The sequence below is a fragment of the Girardinichthys multiradiatus genome, chromosome 13 (assembly GCF_021462225.1).
Source record: "Girardinichthys multiradiatus isolate DD_20200921_A chromosome 13, DD_fGirMul_XY1, whole genome shotgun sequence".
Classification (NCBI taxonomy): domain Eukaryota; kingdom Metazoa; phylum Chordata; class Actinopteri; order Cyprinodontiformes; family Goodeidae; genus Girardinichthys; species Girardinichthys multiradiatus.
Window position 1 is genome coordinate 27,893,747 of NC_061806.1, and position 21,980 is coordinate 27,915,726.

Below are 21,980 nucleotides of genomic sequence, written 5' to 3' on the forward strand. Positions count from 1 at the left end.
AGGCGGGATTTTAATTTATATAGCAAACGTCAGTTCTGCGTGGGGATGACGCAATTACGCACATAACGTAGGGTGGCTTTCCTGTCTGAATCAAATTTCTACTTTTTACATTTTTACTCTTTACAATGATATATCTGCATATGTTTATATTAAATATTTTAAACATTACATTTCTAATTTGTTCTAAATATATTTGTACCCGTTATGATCTGAACTATCATGATTTTAATGTCTCAGTATTTTCATTGTAATTTTGGATAGATGGAGCTAAAAAAAAACCCTGTGAAAAGCAGCAGAAGAGGTGGGGTGGAGGTTCACCTTCCAGTAAGACAACGCTACACATACAGCCAAAGATACAGTGGAATGGTTTTAGATCGAAGCATATTAATGTGCTTGCCAAAGTTTAGACTCAAATCAAACCGAGAATCCATGGCAACAGTTCACAATTGCTGTTTATAGGCAGCCTCCATCTAAAGCAAAGAGGACTGGGCAAAATATTTCAGTCTCTAGCTGTGTAAAGCTGGTGTGGAGAGACTGCATGTGTTAAAAAAACAATGTTAAAATCTGTCTCTTTAAAAAGGAAAAATTATAGTAGGAATGCTTTACAATGTTTGCATAGGGCTGTTAGGTATAGAAATGTACTTATAATGGTATCTGCCTCTTAATATCCGAATAGAAACTCCTGATATCTCAGTGGATTGACAGTTAGCAGCCAGTACCTCGACAAATCAGCTGCACAAACTAAAATACATCACTAAACTAGAAAAGCAACCAAAGAGGCCAGACCTCCACCAAGAAAATAGGGTAATGTGAGCTTTTTCCTATACGGATGAGAAATACTCTGGATGACATTCTGGCCACTGTGTCAGCTGCTGACTGGAACCAGGTGGGAATTCAAGTTGTAGCACCATGGTCTGGCAATGATAAAACATCCTTAAAAAAAAAATCCTGGATCCAGCATCACCACCGACATCTAATCATTCGTTCCTTGTCCTAATGTGCACCTTCTCTGAAAGAAAATCATCAAAATCCATTCATATATTTTGCAAACAGACAGATGTACAGAAAACAAATGCTGACAAACACATTAACTGGGAATCTGTAACTGATTCGATTTTGTTTCTTCTTTCTTTTAAGCAAAATTAATGTAAGATACATGTAAGAAAAATGCAGACCATTAACAAGCGATTTCAGCGTTTTTTATTTATTTATTACATTTCAATGAAAAACACAAACATTACAATCATTTCAAACAATTTTAAGAAAAACAAATCCAGGAAATCTGTTCTGACTGCATTTAGCTTTAAACAGTTTTTTTTTTTACTTCCTTCCTGTACAAATCTCACAATATCTGAACAATTGATTCCTAGTAGAGTCTTTATATTTCAAAGGAACATTTACAATAAGCATAACAAAGTAAAGAATCAAAATCATGATGCTTTAGGTCCAGATGTTATAATACTTTCCTTGAGCTTTTTCCCTCCAAAACCACAGTATATATTAGAAACATGGCATGGGTCATTTATGTCACACATTCAATGCTAACCAACATTTTAAAGAATAACTCGTACATTTGGCACAAATATTTTCTTGGCCCTGACGTGTGCAAAAAGAAAGTAAAAAAAAAAAAAAAGACAGAAGAATGAATATCTCAAAACAAAACGAACCCAAGAAAAAAAACCTCAACTTCACACATTGCTGCATAAGTCATAAAGGGGAGAGTTCAATATTGTTGAAGTGAGGATCTCTTCAAAGGTTATAAGCAGTTCTTATCTTACCTATAGATAACCCCCTTGGTGGCTTCATTTAGTGTAAATCCAGATCCGTCTGCCTCAGAGGCAGAAGCTGGTGGCTAGTCAGGGACAAGACAAGACCAAAGTGGACTTCTACCATCTTAAACCAATATCAGCCTTAAAATATTAGAGTAGTTTAAGTGAATGCTATTTTACAAACCTGTAAACTGTCGTCACATTTGCATTACATAAAAGGGGAATGGATGTAGAAGGCCGTGCCCCTTCAGGTATCTTCATTTGTGAAACAAGTACTGAGATAATAAGGATTTCCAGTCAGAGTAATCAACAGAAAACATTAACCCACAATAATATATCAGCTTTTTAAGCAGCTATAATTTTATACTAGACAGCTAATATGAACCGGAAATGCTTTACATGTACTTTTCTCAGTACGTGTTTCACACAGGAAGATCATTGCTGGCGCATTGCTTATAACCGCCATTTCCTGCATAAAAAAAATAGGTTTCTGTCTAAATATCCCAATGGAAACCTGACAACAGTTTAAAGGTTTACAAAGAAGCATCTACATAAACCACTATAAAGCTTTTAAGATTAAAGTTGTTTTATGGTGTTAGAAATCAGATTTGGTCTTGGCCCCTCCTGAACTAGCAGTTAGCTTCAGCTTAGGACCAGCAAATCTGGATTTATGCTAAAATGGCAAAAAAGTAATCTGCCTGTTACAAGAATCCTCAATTATCACTTCAATAATCAGAAACGCTCAAAAAAGTCCTACATTTTCCGTGGCATCAAAACCTTAACTCCAAATCAGCTTTTACTGAAGCTAAAGATTCTTTCACAATACACCAGCTATTATTAATTTTTTTAAAGCTCCATTTAAAGAGATATTTTTAACCTTGATTCCAGATTTCATTTGAATTATTTTTATCTTGCAATAAAACGTTTAAAAGCTCTTTGTATTCGTCTCAGATTTGACTAAAGCCAATGCATAAATGAAATCTCTGCACTGAAACATTAAACTTCTGAATGTTACCTTCCTCTCTTTTTACATTTACTGTGAAAACGTTTTTGCATGTATATCACTGAAAGCACAATATGAAACAGTAGACTTCTTCACTCCTGCTGGGTGTACTGTATGAGGTAATCTCTCAAAATGGCCTGAAAAAAGCTCCAAGGGTCAGTTCAGAAATTTTAATTGCTAAACCTGCGGAAATAACAAAAATAATCCATTTGATACTTTGAATTACACAACCTTTGCAGTGGAATATAAGCCGGTATAGTGATATGATAGTAAAGTTCTGGGTCATATCATAGCGTTTGATTAGATGCAGTCCATTCTCCAATTTCACACAAGGCTTTTGCATCTGTTTTGATGCTAGCTCCACAGATCTAGCTTGTTCACACACACGTCAGAAAACCTCTAGAACGATAATGGTTCTGGTCCACTTGCAACAGACTGGCCCATTAGACTCAGGTCAGGTCGTTTGAAGTTATTACAAGTTCATGTGTTTGTAATTCAAGGGGATCAACTGAAGGAAATTCAAATTCATGTCAGAGTAAAACAACATGAACATTTTTACCTTTATCATTTCTATCAACTGATGACATGGTTTCCCTTCCACCTAGCCCATCTGGTGTGTTCCTACAGTCGCCCAGAATGGACAAACCAAAAACTGGCTATATACCGGTCCTCTACCGATGTTCAAGTATTTAACAGTCGCCATTAGTGAGGAATGATGTGCAAGCAATGAAACCTTTAACTTTGCTAAAATTGTAGTGGATATGAAAACAGAAAGATGATATCCAAAGGTGCCAGCTCATGGAAGTCTGAGAAAACCTGTTTTCATTCTACTCCTTGTGAGTCTTCCCTTTGGGCTTCTCGTCATATGAAATACCATATTCATTTACTCTTGTTCTGTCCACTGGGTAGAGCCTGGGGAAACAGATGCATGAAAAATATATTTGTAGGTTTTGTTAGCAGATCAGGAATATGTATGGAGTTAGTTATAAAGTCCGTTTTTACCATCTCTGATAAAGGTAAATGAGGAAAACAACATCGTCCCTGAAACAGGCCAGTCTGTGGGATGTTGGCATGGTGATGATGAAGGCGAACACGTCATCAATAAAGGTGTTGAATGCCTGGGAACAGTCAAAGTCAAATATTCTCAAAATATTAACAAAAACATATTTTTTGACTGTTTATATATTTAATGAGAAAAGTATTCATCACAGAAACATCCATCCATCCATCCATCCATCCATCCATCCATCCATCCATCCATCCATCCATCCATCCATCCTTACCTTATACATAAAGGCTTTCCAGGGCAGGTGAGCCACAGACTTCAGCTGTTGAATAAATTAATAAGTTACGTTTCAGTGGGACATTTACAGGGTAAGAGCAGAAAACCAAAACTGCAAGAAATGTTTAAACATTCATCAATCTAGATCAGGCATTCCTGATCAAACAAATCTGCTCGTCTTTGTAGAAACCTAAGGTGGAGTGGGTTAAGTTGTTCCTCTACTGCTATAGGCTCAGATTGCTGAAGTACGCACCAAGGATTTTTCATCTTGCCTATTTTCTTTTGACACACCCCAAGTATGTGTAATTTTCAACGGCTGCTGGGATTTTCTCTAATTTTCTTCTAATGCTCTAAAATAGAAGGTACTCCTTATTCAATGTTTCTTTGGAAAGAGACATTGACTTTACCTCGTTCTTTTACATAGAAAGTAAACCTGGCCAAGGGTTTGAAATTCCTTCATTCCTATAGAAGGTGCTCCTGGCTGTGTGTACATTGCAAATAGACTGAATTTATATAATGATTTTCAAGTCATGCTGACTAGACTAGCTTTCGGTCATGACCCAAAGTTCATGGCCATAGGTGAGGGTAGGAATGTAGACCGACCGGTAAATCGAGAGCTTTGCTGTTCGGCTCAGCTCTCTCTTCACCAAAACGGACCGGCACAGCGCCCCCATTACTGCGGCAGCCGCACCGATCCGTCTGTCGATCTCCCGCTCCATTTCCCTCTCGCTCGTGAACAAGAGCCCAAAATACTTGAACTCCTCCACTTGTGGCAGGAACTCCCCTCCAACCTGAAGAGGACAAGCCACCCTTTTCTGGTCAAGAACCATGGCCTCGGACTTGGATTTCTTCTAATCTCAAAGTAAATTTAGTAATTCAGTGGATGAACTTATGTGGCAATGCTCTTTCAGACTGTATGCTGTCGTTTTTCTCCATTCTTCCTTAGAAAATAGCTCAAGCTTAGTCTGATTACTTGGGACTTTGTGCAAAAATCTGTTTTCAAGTCCAGGTAGAAATTCTGAATTGGACTGAGATCTGGGCTTTGATTTGGCTTGGTATGAATTGGCAAAGCGATGACTTGACCCAAAGCCAACTTGGAGACTTTGTAGCTATATTGAGTCCACCATGAACGCCTCTCTATACTAAAGTATTTTAGAACCAGATGAAGCTCGGGCCAAACAGGGTCACAACCGACTACACCGATCCCGTACACAACAGTAAATAAGATTATGAACAAATGTTCTAATGGCTAAGTCAAAGTCCAGGTCAACTCAATTGAAATGGTTTGATTTGATTTTTAAGGGTGAGAGCTATGCAGAAACCAGTCTGCAAGTGTGTGCATGAAGTAATGTTTTCATTAAAAGTGGTCTGTAATTCCTTAAGGACAATGTAAGAGAGCTACAAACTCATGCTGAAAATGTTTTAAAATGATGTTACATAAATTAAACACACAGTGCACTGATGGTCGTGGTACAAAAGCAGACAATAAAACAACTGGTAAAGTTTCTTAATAATGTTTTATTTGCTTGGTTTAGCAACTATACAAGTGTCTCCTTCCTGAGAAAACTGCTCATGACAGAGGAGAGAGAAGTGAGGAAGGAGGAATTAAAGGACCAGCTGGCTAAATGAGAAATAAACATGCCAAATAAGAGAAAGAGACAGAAAACAACTCCTGTGTGCAGAGCGAGGGAAACAGGGCAACCATGAGTGGATTTTGTTTTTTACAATGTCATCCTTTAGTTAAGATCTCTGGCCAGTTATAATAATATTGATACATGTTGTGTAAAAACGTTTCTGGTACAACTCCAAAACGGGAAATCTTTCCGTTTTAAAAGAAAGGTAATTCATTGATATAAAAACACATGCTTCATGTTGGTGATGGGTACACAATAGGACTGTAGAGCAGTTTATTTTATTTGAAATTATTAATATCATCCAACATGTGGCTCAGGAAGTCCTAACATCTCTTTCCCTTCTGTCCCCATCCACTCTTTTCTCTCCGTTTCCTTACAGTTCATAACTCAGATTTGTGTTAAATATAGACCTTCTTTGTACATTAATATGTATGTTAACTTAAAAAGTGTCATGAAGACGTTTTAAGTTTTTTTTCATCAAAAACCTGTTACTGTAAAATAAAAAGTCAGCTTTTATGCCACCTGAGATAAAGCGATCTTTAGAGGGGGATATGAGATGTTATGCCTTTAAAGGGCAGCTGTACTGTAAATAATTACTCATAAAGTTCAACAGGAAGACTGTAGATCTAACGGCAATAATCAAGGCAGATAACATTAACAATATTAGAGTTACAAAAACACATTTAAAATAATACAAAATATCTTCATTGTCCTTTTCAACATGGCTTCAGTTCCACTTGTTGTGATGTCCTTCACATTCTTTTGTTTCAATTGTTTTTTTCAGATTTCTAATCAATGAAAGTGTTTTTCTGGATACACGAGCCAACAACGTAGAAAATACAAAAATGGATCAAAACATGAGCGTTTCCAATAAGAAAAGAAGCTCCGTATGTTTTTTCAGAAGAGAAAATGAGGGCTGATTGTTTCAGTCATGTCTGCTGTCCATCCATCCATCCCTTGTTTTCATCTATCCATCGCAGATATCCAACGCTCTTTGGGATGTCTGGGTCGTGGACTATTGTGGGCGGATCTGGCTGATCATCTTGAGTCGTGATTGGTCGATGACGTCCAGCAGGTTTTTGGCGTCGACCGCCAGGGCATGAGCTGCCATTAGCATCTGTTTCTTGTAGTCCTTTTGTAAACTGTCCAGAACAAAGACAGCTTTTACGATCTGACTCCACATAAAAAAAATGAAAACATCTTGTACGAGTAACACATTTGCACCAAGCTTATCCTCACCTTGTCATGACGTACTGTTGTGCCAGCTTCATCTTTGATATTAACTCGGCCAAGTCAGAATTCAGCAGTTTCTGGGCCATTTCAATCTGTTAGAGCATGAAATGTAAACATGTAAAGGGTAGGAGTAGGAGAAAAAAAGATAGCAGCAAAGATGAATGACCTGCACACTCATACAGAGCCTTAAATCATAATATAATTTGAACTCTTCAAACATATTGTCACATTACAACCAGAAACTTCAACATATTTCAATGGGATTTTCATTGAAACTCGTACCGGAACAGTAAACTCCACCCAAGACTCAAGTCTTTGGTGCTTGATTTCATTCAGGCGTGCCAGAGTTAATTGGGTTTAAACAACAATGTAACTCCACACTTTTCAGTTTTTACTTGAAAAACATTTTAAAAACCTCATCATTTTCCTTTCACTTTACAGCTCTGCACTACTTTGTTTTGGTCCATCATAAAAGATAGAATGTAAAAACAAATTTGAGTGGTATAAATAATTTTACAAAGCACTGTATGTCTTGTTAAGTTCATTTTTAAATGCTTTACATACGATGATTATTTTAAGTGCATTGTTTGCTTCATGTCGGTGCGGTTACCTCTCTGTGTGTGCTGGCTGGCAGCACAGGAATCGTTTCATCAACTGTTGCCAGTAGAGTCCTCAGAGCCAGACCAACATCCTGCCAAAACAAACATCCACATTTTATGAATTTCCCTTTCAAATCTGTTTTATTTACACGCTAAATGGAACATATGGATAACTGGCCACTACCTTGACCATGGGGACGTACTCCTCTGGCGCAGCAGGCTGGATCCTGTTGGACATCTCAATCACAGCTTTGACCAGCCCCGTCACATTCTCATACACTTTGTCGTTTGAGCGATCCAAGTTGGCCGTGGGGGGTGGGCTGATCTCCTGTGGCTGTAACTGTAACAGGTGATCACAGTATGAGCACGAGTTCATCACCACATTTTCAAACACACATTTCTGAACTTGGATTATCAAAGGAGAAAGAGCTAAATGTTTAAACCACCTGCAGCTTTGAGCTGATATGGTCACGGCTGCAGTATAAGACATTCAACACTGGGTGTCAGTATGTGCAAATATATGAAAAAACAGACAACACAGAAATCAATGGTTTTAAAGGGGTTATTAACATGCTATAATTGCTATGACTAGATGTAATTTCTAGAGAGAGTGAAAAGTAAATGAGGTGTTAATTCAGACTAGTTAAGATGACACAACCTGCAATTAAGTGATTTTTACCCTTAAATTCTAAATATCATTTTGTAGAGTCAAAAAAACTGCTAATTTAAAAAGTATTACTTAGTTTTTTAATGCAGATAAATCATTTTAAGAGCAACTATTGCCAAAAAGAGGCTTTGGTGCATCGTCTCTTCAATACAAACTCCCTACTTCCATATATGGATGTTGACATTATGTTTGTACCAGCTGCTTATTGTTGTCAACAGGAAACAAGTTAAATCAAGTAGGAAAAACATTACGTACATACAGTGATTAGATGTGTGGCCACTTATTAGCAGCATTGAAAAGGATGCAATTTTACTTCTCAAAGACCCTTTTCAGCCAGAAAAAAGACCATTAAGACGGCTGTGGGTGTTGTTTGTGAGCATAAAGTTTCTCAGGTAAGAAAAAGCATCATTCCAAAGAGTGTGCTGATATCCAGAAATCATTTTATTACCCTAATGTTTCTCTTTCAGGTTTGTCTATGATAATTAGGTGCAGTAGCAATTCATTTTCTTCCCGCTGTGTTAGAGCCAAATGGATGAAGAAGACTGGGTATCAGTATTTAAATTCTACGTCAACCAACCACGTTTAGCATTACAATGAAGTTACTTCTTGTAGGGGCACTTAGAGAGTTGGAGTGATGTGTCCTCACAATAAAGTTTTAACAGCTAGTATATTATTGTGAAGCAGGTAAACTATATGTAGAATCCTGAGACCTTTAGCTGCTTCCATTCACTGTTGCTAGTTTTACAAAACCACAGAACAACTGACTAATATAAAATATGGAATTTACACAATAGTTTAGAGAAACGAGAGAGCTTACGCTTGTGCAGATCAGAGTAACAAATGCTGGTCAGAACAAAAGCAGATAATAGATTTAGCTGAATGCTGCCTGAATTTTAGTTCAGGCTGGGTTGGCGCTTTTAAATGGCTAATGTGTTGTGGACTGATGTCTGAGTAAAAAAGTTGTAAACCTTTAAAAAAATGGCAGCTCATCTTTGGGGATTGTTAACTGTCCTTTAATGATTACTGTATTTTAATATAATTGTTTTTTAAGCCAAACATGTAAAACGAATCACCTAATACGGGTTTAATTAACACTCAAGATAACATCTTTGTTTAAACTTTAACTGAAGGAGGTTTTTACATTCAGTCAAAGATATATAAAAAAAAAAATCTAACTATATGGAAAGTGACTTTAAGCCATTGCTGTATTGTTACATTTCCTTCTGAGAAACTATTAAGGACATTTGTAGGGAAAAACTGCATTTAGTCAACTTTTTTTTTACAATGCTTATGGTACAATCTCACAATTTTAAGCTTTACTTCACCCTTTTTTAAAGTGTAATTGTAAAACCCATTCAGAACCAGCTCATTAGCATCTCAGCAGTACATTTCAACAAAAAACTTTCTGTCCTGTTTTTTGTTTTTATTTGTGTGTGTGAATCAGGTGTAGAAATCAATATCATTCACAAAGAATTAAGATGGAGGTGATGGTATCTAACAGCTAACTAACTCTACGATGGCAACAGACACACATAGATCTGCTTACCCTCCACGGCTATACGGAGATATGAAGGTGTGTTTGAGTGAAAGAAGGTTTGAAAGCAAAAAGTACGAAGGGGATCGGAGAGTGCATGGTATGAAAAAAAGAAGCAAGTTGTTGTGTGATTTATTAATGAGCGAATGGATGCAGAGGAACAGGTGAGAAGAAAAGAGGGACCATGAGGGAAAAAGGTTTGAAGTGAAAGAAAAAGAGGAGAGAAAAAGGAAAGCACATTAGGGCCAAAGCCAACCAAAGGTAAGCATGACAAGGCACAGCATAAGTCCCATAAGCATAATTTGAAGTATTTACATAAAAAGTTTCAATAAATCAAGAAATTCCAATGAAATAAATGATATCTTTTATTTTCAAACTTCCTATTATTTTGTAGCTGTGTTCATAGGTACCTTGACTCCGTTGTTGTAGCTGTCCACAGGGCTGAGACTGGCCAGGTTGATGAGGTGACCTGGAGCTCCGGGACGGGGTGGCTTCTTAGGGGGGGCTACATGTTCTGTAGAAACACAGGCTTAGTGTTGCTTATTTACATATTTCAAACCATCACTGTTTAAATTTCCTGTTTTAACATAGAAAGCTGCAAATGAAGCACAACAATTGTTTGTAAAAAAAGATTTTCTTTAACTTGTTTACTTACAATTTGTGGTATCTAAGGTTAGAAAGAAAAGCTGTTAACTGCTGTTTAACCGTTTTATGAAACTGTTCATTCATGCATTTATTCATTAAATTACATTTGCACTTTAACAGATTTTCTAGCTGTTTTACACGTTTATTTTATCGGTTGCTGTCCTTGTTTTATGTTGTTGCCTGTATATGCGCTTATTACGCATTATGCACCAGATGGAGGAACGGAGGCTTCAAATCTCTTCATAAGGTTTAGCTTCAGTGACCGTTAAGAGATTTGATTCCATTCGTTCATGCAGTCATGCATTGATTCATTCATGTATTCATCCTTACATCCATTCATCTATCCGCCCGTGTATCAATTAATGTTTTATACATCGATCCAATTTTTAATTCCAACATTAGAGCAATTGTTCATTTTTGCAGATTAATTAGTCCATGTAGGTATTTATTCTTTCAAGTCTCCATTCATTCATGTTCATTTCAGCATTCCTTCATTCATCCATTTGTTTATTCATTTACAAATGTACTCATACAGGCATGGATTCATTAGTTCATTCATTCATTCTATAAGGCATTCATGCATCCATTAATTCATTCCAGCACTGATGCATGGGTGAATTAATTCCTCCACACATTCATTTATTCAACCTGACTGTACTCTGTTTAAAGCATTTATAATTCCCTGTCTATTAAATCCACTAACCACGTAATCATTTTTGGTACCAAAACACATTTCTTGATTTAACATGAGATAATTTTAGGAAACCAATAATTAATAATATTGTACTACGATGAAAAAAAGAGATTTTAAATTCAAGGAGACTTTTTATCTGGATAAATAAAGGGTACAATAAAACAGTAATAATGATAGAGCAGTGTACTGAAAACATTAAGTGCAATATATCTAACACATTCATTAGTTCATAATAAATGATTGTTTATGATTTTACACTAAATATATTGCAGAATTATTAATCTTCTAATGAGATGCTGAAAGCACTACCTTACACTCATGAATGTGTATTTTTCAGAAAGGTACGAGTCATTACTATTTACCTGGTTTCCCCACAGGTTGATAGATATGTTGACTTCCACCCTGTTCAGACAGAGACACAGACAGAGGTTAAGGTCAGGGAAAAGTTTCTAGACCGGTCCAACTTCTAACAGAAGCAGCTTTGATTAAGGTAGTGTAATACTTTTCGTTTTAGAAGTAAAGTAAAATATTCAGAGAACAAATCAGGCTGCAGCTCAGATTCAGCGTTTATGATAAATATGGCATTCTTCTGAGTTTAATGTTCTCATGGGTGCTCTGTGGTTAGATGGCTGGTATGTAGGCAGTGCCCTTCGCAGCACAGACACAAATACTTTCTCTGCTTGCCCTAGTGTCTGTCTTTTCTCCGTTTCTCATTAAATGAAAGCCCCCCTTACTCCTTTCTGTCTCCTGCAAATCCACATAATCCTTGTTTGACCTGTTCATCTGCATACTTGTAACTTTCATGCAGATTAAATAAAAAATGTTTGGAAAATGTTTGTGAACTGACTGACCGGTGCCTGTAGTGTGCCGTCTTCTCTTTCAATGCTGCCTCTGCTGTTCCTGGACTCTGCTTTCTGCAGAAAAAACACAGTCAAACGGAGCACGCCCCGGCAGAACATTTTTACTAAACAACCTAAAAAATGTACCATTTTAGGAATTTCAGCACTAAAATAGCCAGCACATTGTTTTAAATACCATCTTTTAAAAAGGTGAATATATTTGGATTTTCTGATCAGCACTCTTGAAATAAGAAACAATGCAAACCAACATATTAGTTTAAATAACCATAACTCAACGTCATCATTATAAGATCTATAACGAAGACAGCTAAAGCACCCGTTTTTTCCAAAATGCTTCCTTAACCACCTCCAGCTCCTTCTCTGTTTCTGCCTCAGTACCGTTTTGGTGAAGCACGCCTTGAAGAGATGCATCCTGAAAGAACACAGCGCGAAGAAGACGGGAGGCTGAACGAAGAGGCCATCGAAAGGAGAGTCGCGACAGGAGCAAAAAGTGTTAGAGAAAGACTGATAAAAAACGTAATACACAAGAAGACAGAGAAAATAAATGGAGAGAGAAAGAAAAACTGAGTCAGAGGGGGAAGAAGAGACGGAGAAGATTTTTCCAGAGAATGAAAAGTTCCACTAAAACACAGAGACTAAATCCTAGAGAAGAAACGATCCAACTGCATCACTCTTTTTCTCTCCTTCAGCTGTCCCTCCCTCCCACTCTTTCCATCCCCCTGAATCTCCCTCATTCCTCCCTCTTCGCTGCTCCTGCCAATCCCACTTCCTTTCTCCCTCTCTTTGTCCTCCTCTCACACTTTAAGTGTCTCTTTCCTTTTCTCCTTTTCAGTCTTTGACTGACGTTGGAATTACAGCGAGGAATCAAAATATTTCCTGTGTTTCAGCAGGAGAAATTCATTCGTTGTGTCACATATTCGTCTTTACTGAAGATTAGATTAGTTTAAAGACAAAATACACAAAACATGTTACAGTAAAATGCCTTCAATTTGCATTTCTGAAAAAGAGGGATAGATAAGCTTCCTTAATTCTCCCCTAACGCATTTAGATCAAACATCTTTATTCCATAATGTCAAAAAATTCACAGCTATTACATGAATCAAATAATATGTAAATTTATTCTGTGAGGGGAAAATATCCCACATTGAGGCATAACCGCAGCAATCAGGAGGGTAGGAGAGGTAAAACGATCTAAGTTTACTGTGAAAAACTGCAGCAAAAAGTGCCATCATGTCTCAGAAAGAAATATTTAAAGTCTCCAAAGCAAATGTTTGTTTGAAGACTTTTGTACAGATTTTTACCAGGGGTGGCAATAATTGATGAATAATGAATAGTCCTAACACAAGGAAACATACCTTTAAACACACCCATGTATGCAGTAACATTTTGCTATAAGGCTCAAAGTTCTGTATCGGTTTATTTTTCCCTGCTTTGAAATTAGGCAAATTATTTAAGATTATTAAGGAAAACCTACCGCAATGTGACATTTCTTTATATATTCACTTATTTAATATAAATCTTTTTGAGTAGAGGTCCCGCAGTTTGCATATACAACATTTATCAATGCCCCTTAGATGAAGCTGCAGTTAGTTCATGATTATCGGGTTAAAAAGCCCCTTTAAGTTAAAAATGCACAGATAATAATTAATAATTATCACTACTCAGAAACAGGCTCATTGGAGCAAGTTTATGCACAGAACCTTATAGAAACTTTATAGAACTTTATAGTTCATTCATGCAAAAATACTATATATATATATATAAACTGAAATTGAAAGGAGGGGAAGGAAGGATACAAGGAAGGAAGGTAGAAGAGAAAGACACTAAGAAGAGAAAAAGAAGGAATGAAGGAAGGCTATAAGGGGGAAGGAAGAACAAAAGGAAAGGAATGACAGAAAGAAGGAAGGAAGGAAGGAAGGACAACATTTAGTCAATGGAAAAGGGAATGATGTCTGGAAACGCACGTTTTTCCATTTTTATTTTTTCACACCTATCCTACATTAAAGTGTTGAAACCAAACTACATTTCCCAGACTCTACAGGAACCTTAAATGTATTTTCTTTTTACCTGCTTGCCTCTAGCTTGCAACCTGCTGTTACTGCTAATGCTTAACTGTAAACAAAGACACACTGAGACCTTTATGAGCTGTTTTTATTTATTTGTGTTACTTCAAACATTCTTATGAATGAAAAGGTTTCTCAAAGTCAATGCCATATGTTTCTGAATAAATCAAGCAAGTGCATAGGGAGGAAACTCCAAATCAAATTTCTGAGAGTCAGTGCAGTGAAATGTGCGACAAAACGAATCTGCTTTCACTTTTCGGTTTGTGCTCTAATTAAGAGTGAGTTAAAAGTTTTACACTGATGCTGTCAAAGGAACAGTAGCTTCCTGATACGTCAAGGGCTGAGATTGTGACTGATGACAAGTCTTTCTTCCAACATGTGAAGTATAGGGACATACTCTCTAAACTGTCTAAGCAAAAAACAAGTAAAAGCCGTAGACTGATTAAATACCAAAACATTGATCTGCTTTGAAAAACAACACAATAAATCCGATTGAAACATGGAGGGCAGGTCACATCCATCTGAAGTAATGGTGAAAAATGAAAGGTGAAGGACATGACCCCTCATCACCGGGTTGTCTTTCAGGTCCACCTACATCGGACTGGAAACCCGTAAGACAGCCAATCAAACCAAGGGAAGAAACGATCTGAGTGGAGGACAGTAGAAAAACAGACTTGCTAAGAGCTACGTTTTTTGGCTGCTTCTCGGGAGGTTTTAGTGTCTGATGAGCTAAATCAAACCTGCATGGCAGAGCCAGGTAACAGATCTGAAAAAGATATTTTGGAGCTCTTCTGGCAACAACAACGGAGACAGAAATCTCTGTAGATAAAGTGGATTTAAATTTGTTTTTGTATCTTTCTGATTGATGCATTTGCCAGTGAACACTTTGTGACGAACACAAACTTGTATTTTATGAGGATTATATGTGATAAAACAACACAAAATGGATTTAAAAGAGCTTTGTACATCTACAGACAGAAAGTTTGTCTCATTCTTTTATGCAAAATAGCTTAATCGAGTCAGATTGGATGAAGAAAGTGTAAGTCTTTCCATGGGTTTTTAATTGTGTTTAGGTCAATACTTTAACTGGACCACACTATTATTAATATCTTTTGATCTGAAGCTTTTCTGTTGGAGCTCTGGCTGTTAGCTGTCCTGGTTTCTTCTAGCTTTGCCCTGTATTTAGCTGCATCCACCTTCGCTGCCCCTGCTAAAGTTAAGCCCCCCTACAGCATGATGCTGCCACCACCATGTTTCACTAATGGGATTTTATGTTTAGGGTGATATGCAGTTTAAGGGTGTATTCACACCAGGAAAGTCCTTTGGTCCGGACCAAAAGCGAACTTTATTTTTTTCATTTGTTGCTGTTTGTTTTCACATTGTACTTTTTACAAGTGAACTATTACTTGTAAACAAAGCCACGCGGGTGACGATCATTGTTCCCATTGGACAGAAATGACGGGGGCGGGACAGAGCACAGACCCAGACATTTAGGAAAACAGCTGTAGACGTGCTGCGTGCAGCTCCTCTGTTCTGCATATTTGTGCCGTTATTAAAGCTGCAATATTATTGTGAGACTGAAGAGCAACTCATTCAACACAGATTTTGAAACGTTCCATTTATAATTCTGGAACCCCGTCGGAGAATCCGTGCTGAACGCCGACGTTCTCTACGTTCCTTGTCCCACAACAAGCCGGTAGCGTTGCTAAGCAACACACAGCTGATCAGGTATGATTACCTTACAACACACACCTTTGCTACCGGCTATGGTGGCTTTTTATGTCCAAAGAGACGTACGCTTTTTGTAGTTGGTTCGGATCGGGGCCGGTTTGTATTCAGGCAATAAGCGAACCGCACCAGAGTCCGTTTGGAAGCGGACCGAGACCACCTCAAAAAGTGGGTCTCAGTCTGGTTGTTTGGACCAAGGGGGGAAACGAACTCTGGTCCGTTTAAAATGGACCAAAAGTGGCAAGTGTTAATACACCCTTAGTTTTTCACCTTACACAGTCTTTTACATGTGGGCCATAAAGTTCAACTATTGTCTCCTCAGACCAGAGCACCTTCTTCCAGATGTTTGCTGTGTTCCCTTCATGGCTTGTGGCAACATGCAAAGAGGACTTCACATGTCTTCCCTCCTACATTGGCTTTCCTGTTGCCACTTCACAAAGGCCAGATTCGTGGAGCGCACAAATAACAGCTGTCTTTTTGACAGATTCTCCCACCTGAGCCATGACTGTTAACAGCTCCCCCAGTGCTACCATGGGCCTCTAATGTTCTCCTTGCCTGGCCATGTCTTGGTATGCCGTTGTGCCAAACTCCTTCCATTTTCAGAAGATGGATTCAGCAGAGCTCTGTGAGATTTAGTTATCTAACCTCTCCCTGCTTTAAACTTCTCCACAATGTTCTCCCTGAGCTGTCTGCTGTGCTCCTTGGTCTTCATGATGCACAGAACAGCTGCGTTTATCCTGCAGCTAAATTAAACACAGGAGAACTCTGTTTACTAATTAGGTGACTTCTGGAGATAATTGGTTGCTCTAGATTTTATTAAGGGGAACTTTCTGATTTTTACTGCATCACAACAAGGTTTGTCACTTGAGAAAATGTGAAAAAGTGAGGAGTATGGATACTTTTGCAAGGCAGTGTCTATATTTCTAGCCCGTTTCAGCCTCTTTATAACTGAATTGGGTATCTTACATTGTATTATGGGGTGTATGAACAAACAGGTCTGAGACAATTTATAATCTCAATGATTACTGTGAAAAATCACAGCTCATATAAGCAAGAATTTGACTGGTTTCTATTAAATATACCTGGGTAATGTTTTGTATTCTTGGTAATAGGCAGTAAAAATGCAGAGCACTCGTGCCATACTTTCACCTCAGCTCTTGCTTTGGTTGAGATAAACTCTCTTTTTGTGTGTGTTTAATTACCATGAGGCTCTCCTCCTGCTCCAGCCATCGCCGGTCTTCCTCCATCTGCTGCTGCTGCTTCATCAACGTCTCCTCCATCAGAACCTGGCTTACACATACTCTCTCCTAGAGAAGGCAAAGCCAGACACGGTCTCAGCTTATAGTTCACAGGTGGCTACTAGAGAGTGAAGGAGGCTAAAACACATTAATAACTAACAGCGGACACCGTGGTGTCGCAAAATGATTCTGATCCGACACATTTCCTGACTTCTGGTATCCTGATAAACTTATTTAACACAAAATGGAAATCTAAATTGCGATAAAATTATCATTAAAGAGCCAAATAACTTTTGTTTTTAATAATATGAAAATTTTCTATTATCCTCCCAGCTAAAAGAAACACTTTAATGTAGCATTTAGAACTGTGTCAGACTGAGAAATCTGAAAATGGCTTCTGTCACTACTGGACGAGGAAGTAAGAAGCACATATTTATTTTGTACCTCTATATTCGGGCTCCATAGCACGGGGAGTTCAGGCCTGAGCTGATTCCAAGAATCAGTCGGAGGATAGCTGCCTCCTACTCCTCCAACGCCACCTTGAGCTGACGGCTGCAGAGAGGAAATGTTTAGAAGAAGACTCTCCAGCATGAGCGATCATCTGTCCACTGCTTGCTCGGGTGGAGCGGCGGCTGCAAAGTTAATGACTGGATGCATCGGCTGGGCTTCCTCACGCAGATAACCTTTTACTGATTAGAAGCTGAATTTGACTGCATTTTTTTATAACTAGGATAAGATTGGATTACATGTTTCTGTGTAATTAAATATGAACTGGACCTGCCCTAAGATGGCATCTGAACTGACATTTCAATACCTAGTTAAAACAATTTATTCCTGCAGTCTTAATATTTACCTAAAAATAGAGCTTTATTCCTACTGATCTATCATTAACTTGAAAATGTACGCAGATTCCTAATAAAAGTACGATTGAGAAGGGTGGTTTTGCTTTGTGTCTGTGTGGCTTGCAGTACAACAGGAAATGCTTCCTGTCTGCTCCGTTCACGAGGAAAGGATTAAGAACACTTCATTTCTCTCTTCTGTCTCTTTGTTTTCACCCCATGCTACAGAAATGATACGTGTCTATCCAGGGTTAACAGCTGTCAACCCCAGACCTTCGCACCCTGATTCTCCAAACAGCTTTTACTACGTAAATATGATTTATTTCAAGTAAAACAACAATTAATTTTTTTGCTTCTATCTGTCTGAACGCCAGAAAACCAGAAGGAGAAAAAATGTTTCCTTTAACCCTGTAACAGATTGCAACCTTAAGCGATATCAACCTCAGCATTTCCGAACATCGCTTTGAAAGAAAGTAAAATATATTAATTTGAAAGTTTTTAATGAATCTTCTTTTTCAATCAAGCAGCATAATTTAACACTGAAAAATGTGATTGGAGTAGATTCAATCAATGGTAGGAAAACATCTCACACAGATTGCTGTTGTTTTTACAAACAATGACAAAATTATTAGCAGGTCTAATAAAAACAATTAAAATTAAAATAACTGAAGAAGTTTTTGCAAACTAGATTTTACTTTTTTAAGTTATTAAAGTTTTGTAACTTTTATTTAGAAATCCCAGATTGCCAATTTCCCCATGGTATAAATATGACATAATATAGACACGCCTTTTAAGTGAGACAGATGTGTGTTGATCTTTATATGTCAGGAAATGGCTCCAAGAAAATAGCGAGTTACCTGAATTTACCATTATCTACATTCAGAGCAAAACGTTTAAAACAGCTGGATCTGTGTCAAACAAGACTGGATGGGGATCTACTGTATGTTTATCTAATCAGGATGGTAAGGTGTGTAAAAAACAAACCTTCAAAGCTTGCTGGTATTAAGCTGCATCAAATGCCCCTTTTCCACTGGCTGGTTTTAGCCGGCGCGGCTCTGCTCCACTCGGTTTCGCTGTACCGTGGCATTTCTGTAGCATGTATCCACGGCAACAAGGACAAGGTCTTAAAAGCACAGGTCCCTGCTAAAAAAGTAGGGACTGGTAGGGAAAAAACTGTAATGGAAACGCTTGCAAAGCAAGCTGAGTGGAGTCGAGTAGGGCCAAATCGAGCCAGTGGAAAAGGGGCAAATATTTGGCTTCCTTGGGTCACCAGATCTCCAAAACAACCATTTTTGAGGTGTCTTTTATTCCTAATACATCTAAGAATGGCTTGATAAGCAGTAATGATGTTAAATTACAGCCAAAAAGCAGCACAACAGCAGAAAAACATAATTATTTAAGAGACTGGTGTCCAATCCCAAGTATTTTACATCTGTTTCTTTGTTAAAATATTACAATAACCTCTGGTTTGGTTTACCTGGAAGTGGTTGTGTTGTGAGCTGGAAAAGAAGTCCTCACTGGTTCGAGGACTGGGGTAACCTGGTCGACTGGGCTACAAACAGAAAGAAATCTAAATATTGGTGTTGGTCATTGTGTTCAAATGCCCCAGAAAACAATACGAGAGAGAAAAAAGCTAAATGTGTCAGAGGAGCCTTACTTTAGGTGGAGCCTCATCTGAACCTCCAGAGTCATAGGAAACAGTGACCTGCCTCCTCATCTCCGTCCTCAGTCTATTCTCCAGTTGAATCTTCTCCTCCTCCAATATAGTGCTGCAGAAATCAGAGCATAACAACAGCACATGTGTATTTATTCATTTCCTACGTTTAATGGAGCAGTTCAGCCTGTTTATGTCCTTTTTAATGAATGGCACAAAACAAACAGCTTATTGGTGGCACCAGCTTATTACTGACGTGAAAAGATGAGATCAAAAATCTAATCCTTTCTCATCAACAGCTAAGATACAAAAAAAAAAAAAGAAAATGTCCTCATCTCAAGAGCTGTAGCTGCATTTTTTGCATGATCCTTACACATTTGCAACAATACATTTTTGGTAAGTTGTCCTGCTTGCAGAATCCTGGCTAGGGCCTGGGTGCAGGCAGCAGGTCCACTCCTCTAATAAAACTATCATTACATATCATTAAAGTATAAACGTAGTAGCTCTATAAATAAATAAAGGAGCTTTTTTCTCCTCTTTTTGACAATTAGATGATTTTAAGATATGAAGGTACTGCTGCTGCACACTATTTATCATCTCCTACGTTTTTAAAAAACTTAATGTGGGCTGGAGGAGGTGTCTAGGGAGAGGGACATCTGGGCGTCTCTGCTTGGTCTGCTGCCCCAGCGATCCGGTTCCAGATAAACGCAAGACAACACTTCATTGGTCCAATTAAATGCTGTTATATTGGAAAACATCATCCTTGCCTGTAAGCTTCACCGAGGGTTGTTGTGACCAAACATTAACAAGAGGTTAAAGCTACACATATGAAAGCCTTGTTACCTGAGCTGTGTTTTGAGTTCAGTGAACCGTGGCCTCTTGCTGGGGTCGTACGACCAACATTTGGTCATCAGGCTGTAGAGGGTGGGCGGACAGTGAGGAGGCATAGCCAGACGCTCCCCGTTCTCTATCCTGCCAATCACGTCGTTGTTCTTCACCCCCTGGAAGGGCTTGATGCCGTACATTAAGATCTCCCACATACACACCCCTGCAGGGGGGGAAACACAGAAAGGGGGAACAGTTTAGGACATAAAATTGTTACATCAACTACACACACGTTCAATACATGAACGTTAGGTCTCATCAGGAAGAATACAAGAATAAATGCCCTTCTGTGACAAAAAGTTTTTCCCTCCAGTTCTTAGTATGTAACATCATCGTAGATGTGAGTTTAGAGATGCAATCATTAATCAAACACAGGACTTTCTCAACTGTATCCTGAACAATCAGTATTTAAAATGTTGCCCCTTTTTGTTACATTCATTGTATGAACATTATTGCAGATGTAAACATGAACTGCTAATTGAAGGAAGGAACGTAAAAGAAAAGAAGATAGGAAGGGATGATGGGAGGGAGGAAAGAAGAAGACAGGAATGAAAAGACAGAAAAATCTTTACTTTTCCAAGCAGCACAGAAACTCTGAGAAACATGAGACGAACTCACCAAACATCCACACGTCACTAGCAGAGGTGAATCTCCTGAAGTTGATAGATTCAGGGGCCATCCATTTAATAGGAAGCTTACCTTTAGAAGCTGAGACACACAAACACTGGATGATTAAATATACTCATCAGAGCCTCAGTTTCGGGGTACCACATACACTGAATCCCTACATTTTAATATGGTTAAACAAGCGACTGCAGTTTCACAATGTCACCAGTAGACGGCAGTAAAGTACAGGTAAAAGAAAAGCTCCTGCATCTACTGATCTCAGATCATATTGAAGCAATTACAACTCCATGTAAAACCTTTATAGTCAACATCCCGTGTGTGGGAGTGGTACAGCGAGAACTTTCATGAGTTTACTCTACATCATGTGGTTAGATGTGCCGTTACCTTTGTAGTACGAGCTGTCCTCCATGTACCGAGACAAACCGAAGTCTCCGAGCATCACGCAGTCCACAGAGGAGACCAACACATTACGTGCTGCAATATCTCTATAAACACACACGACACCTGAGCTTAGCTTTGAACCCTTCAGTTAGTTCAAATATAACGCTGCTTAATACAAGGTTCTGCCAGTTTCACTAAGTCAAATTGAAGACTTTTTAATACCATTATGGTCAAAATTAAAGACCTGAATGAATTATAAATGTTAATACCTTATTTAATGGCTTGTATTTAACTTATTAATGTAGGCAAGTTATTTACTTAATAATTTATAGTCAGTTTAACCTACTGCAATAAGTTACATTCAGCTTACTTAATAACTTAAGATAATGTAATTAACGACTTTGTTACTTAATTTATTGACTATTTAGATGACTTATAAACAGCTTCTTAACTAGGTTTAATGTAATTCATTAAGTATGTTGATTATAAGTCATCTATTGAGTTAATTAATTACTCTACAAACGTATTTAATGACTTAAGTTGACTTAAACAGTAAGTCTATCACATATTGAGCTTACTTAACTTTATAACATGATGATGACCTTTTTAACCAACCCAATAACTTCAGTAATTGGGGCTTTAAAC

At 38.0% G+C, this 21,980-nt stretch overlaps 1 protein-coding gene across 18 annotated transcripts in view; it reads right to left on the minus strand.

Moving 5' to 3' along the window:
* Positions 1-5,552: 5,552 nt before the first annotated feature.
* Positions 5,553-21,980, minus strand: part of ptk2aa (protein tyrosine kinase 2aa) — a 77,970-nt gene continuing 61,542 nt past the window's right edge. For 14 of the 18 annotated variants that reach the window (XM_047383018.1, XM_047383011.1, XM_047383007.1 and 11 more), the window contains 15 exons: positions 21,339-21,439; positions 20,946-21,035; positions 20,286-20,490; positions 19,446-19,557; positions 19,266-19,340; positions 17,394-17,501; positions 16,914-17,018; positions 11,912-11,974; positions 11,423-11,462; positions 10,132-10,235; positions 9,734-9,742; positions 7,705-7,860; positions 7,532-7,612; positions 6,928-7,013; positions 5,553-6,830 (listed from right to left, as the gene is read on the minus strand). In XM_047383018.1, coding sequence (XP_047238974.1) covers positions 6,704-6,830; positions 6,928-7,013; positions 7,532-7,612; positions 7,705-7,860; positions 9,734-9,742; positions 10,132-10,235; positions 11,423-11,462; positions 11,912-11,974; positions 16,914-17,018; positions 17,394-17,501; positions 19,266-19,340; positions 19,446-19,557; positions 20,286-20,490; positions 20,946-21,035; positions 21,339-21,439 — 1,462 coding nt within the window. In that variant the 3' untranslated portion in view covers positions 5,553-6,703. Of the gene's footprint in view, positions 6,831-6,927; positions 7,014-7,531; positions 7,613-7,704; positions 7,861-9,733; positions 9,743-10,131; positions 10,236-11,422; positions 11,463-11,911; positions 11,975-13,800; positions 14,630-16,913; positions 17,019-17,393; positions 17,502-19,265; positions 19,341-19,445; positions 19,558-20,285; positions 20,491-20,945; positions 21,036-21,338; positions 21,440-21,980 lie in introns of those variants that run through there. The other 4 variants (XM_047383006.1, XM_047383022.1, XM_047383021.1 and 1 more) reach the window with 2 other exon arrangements.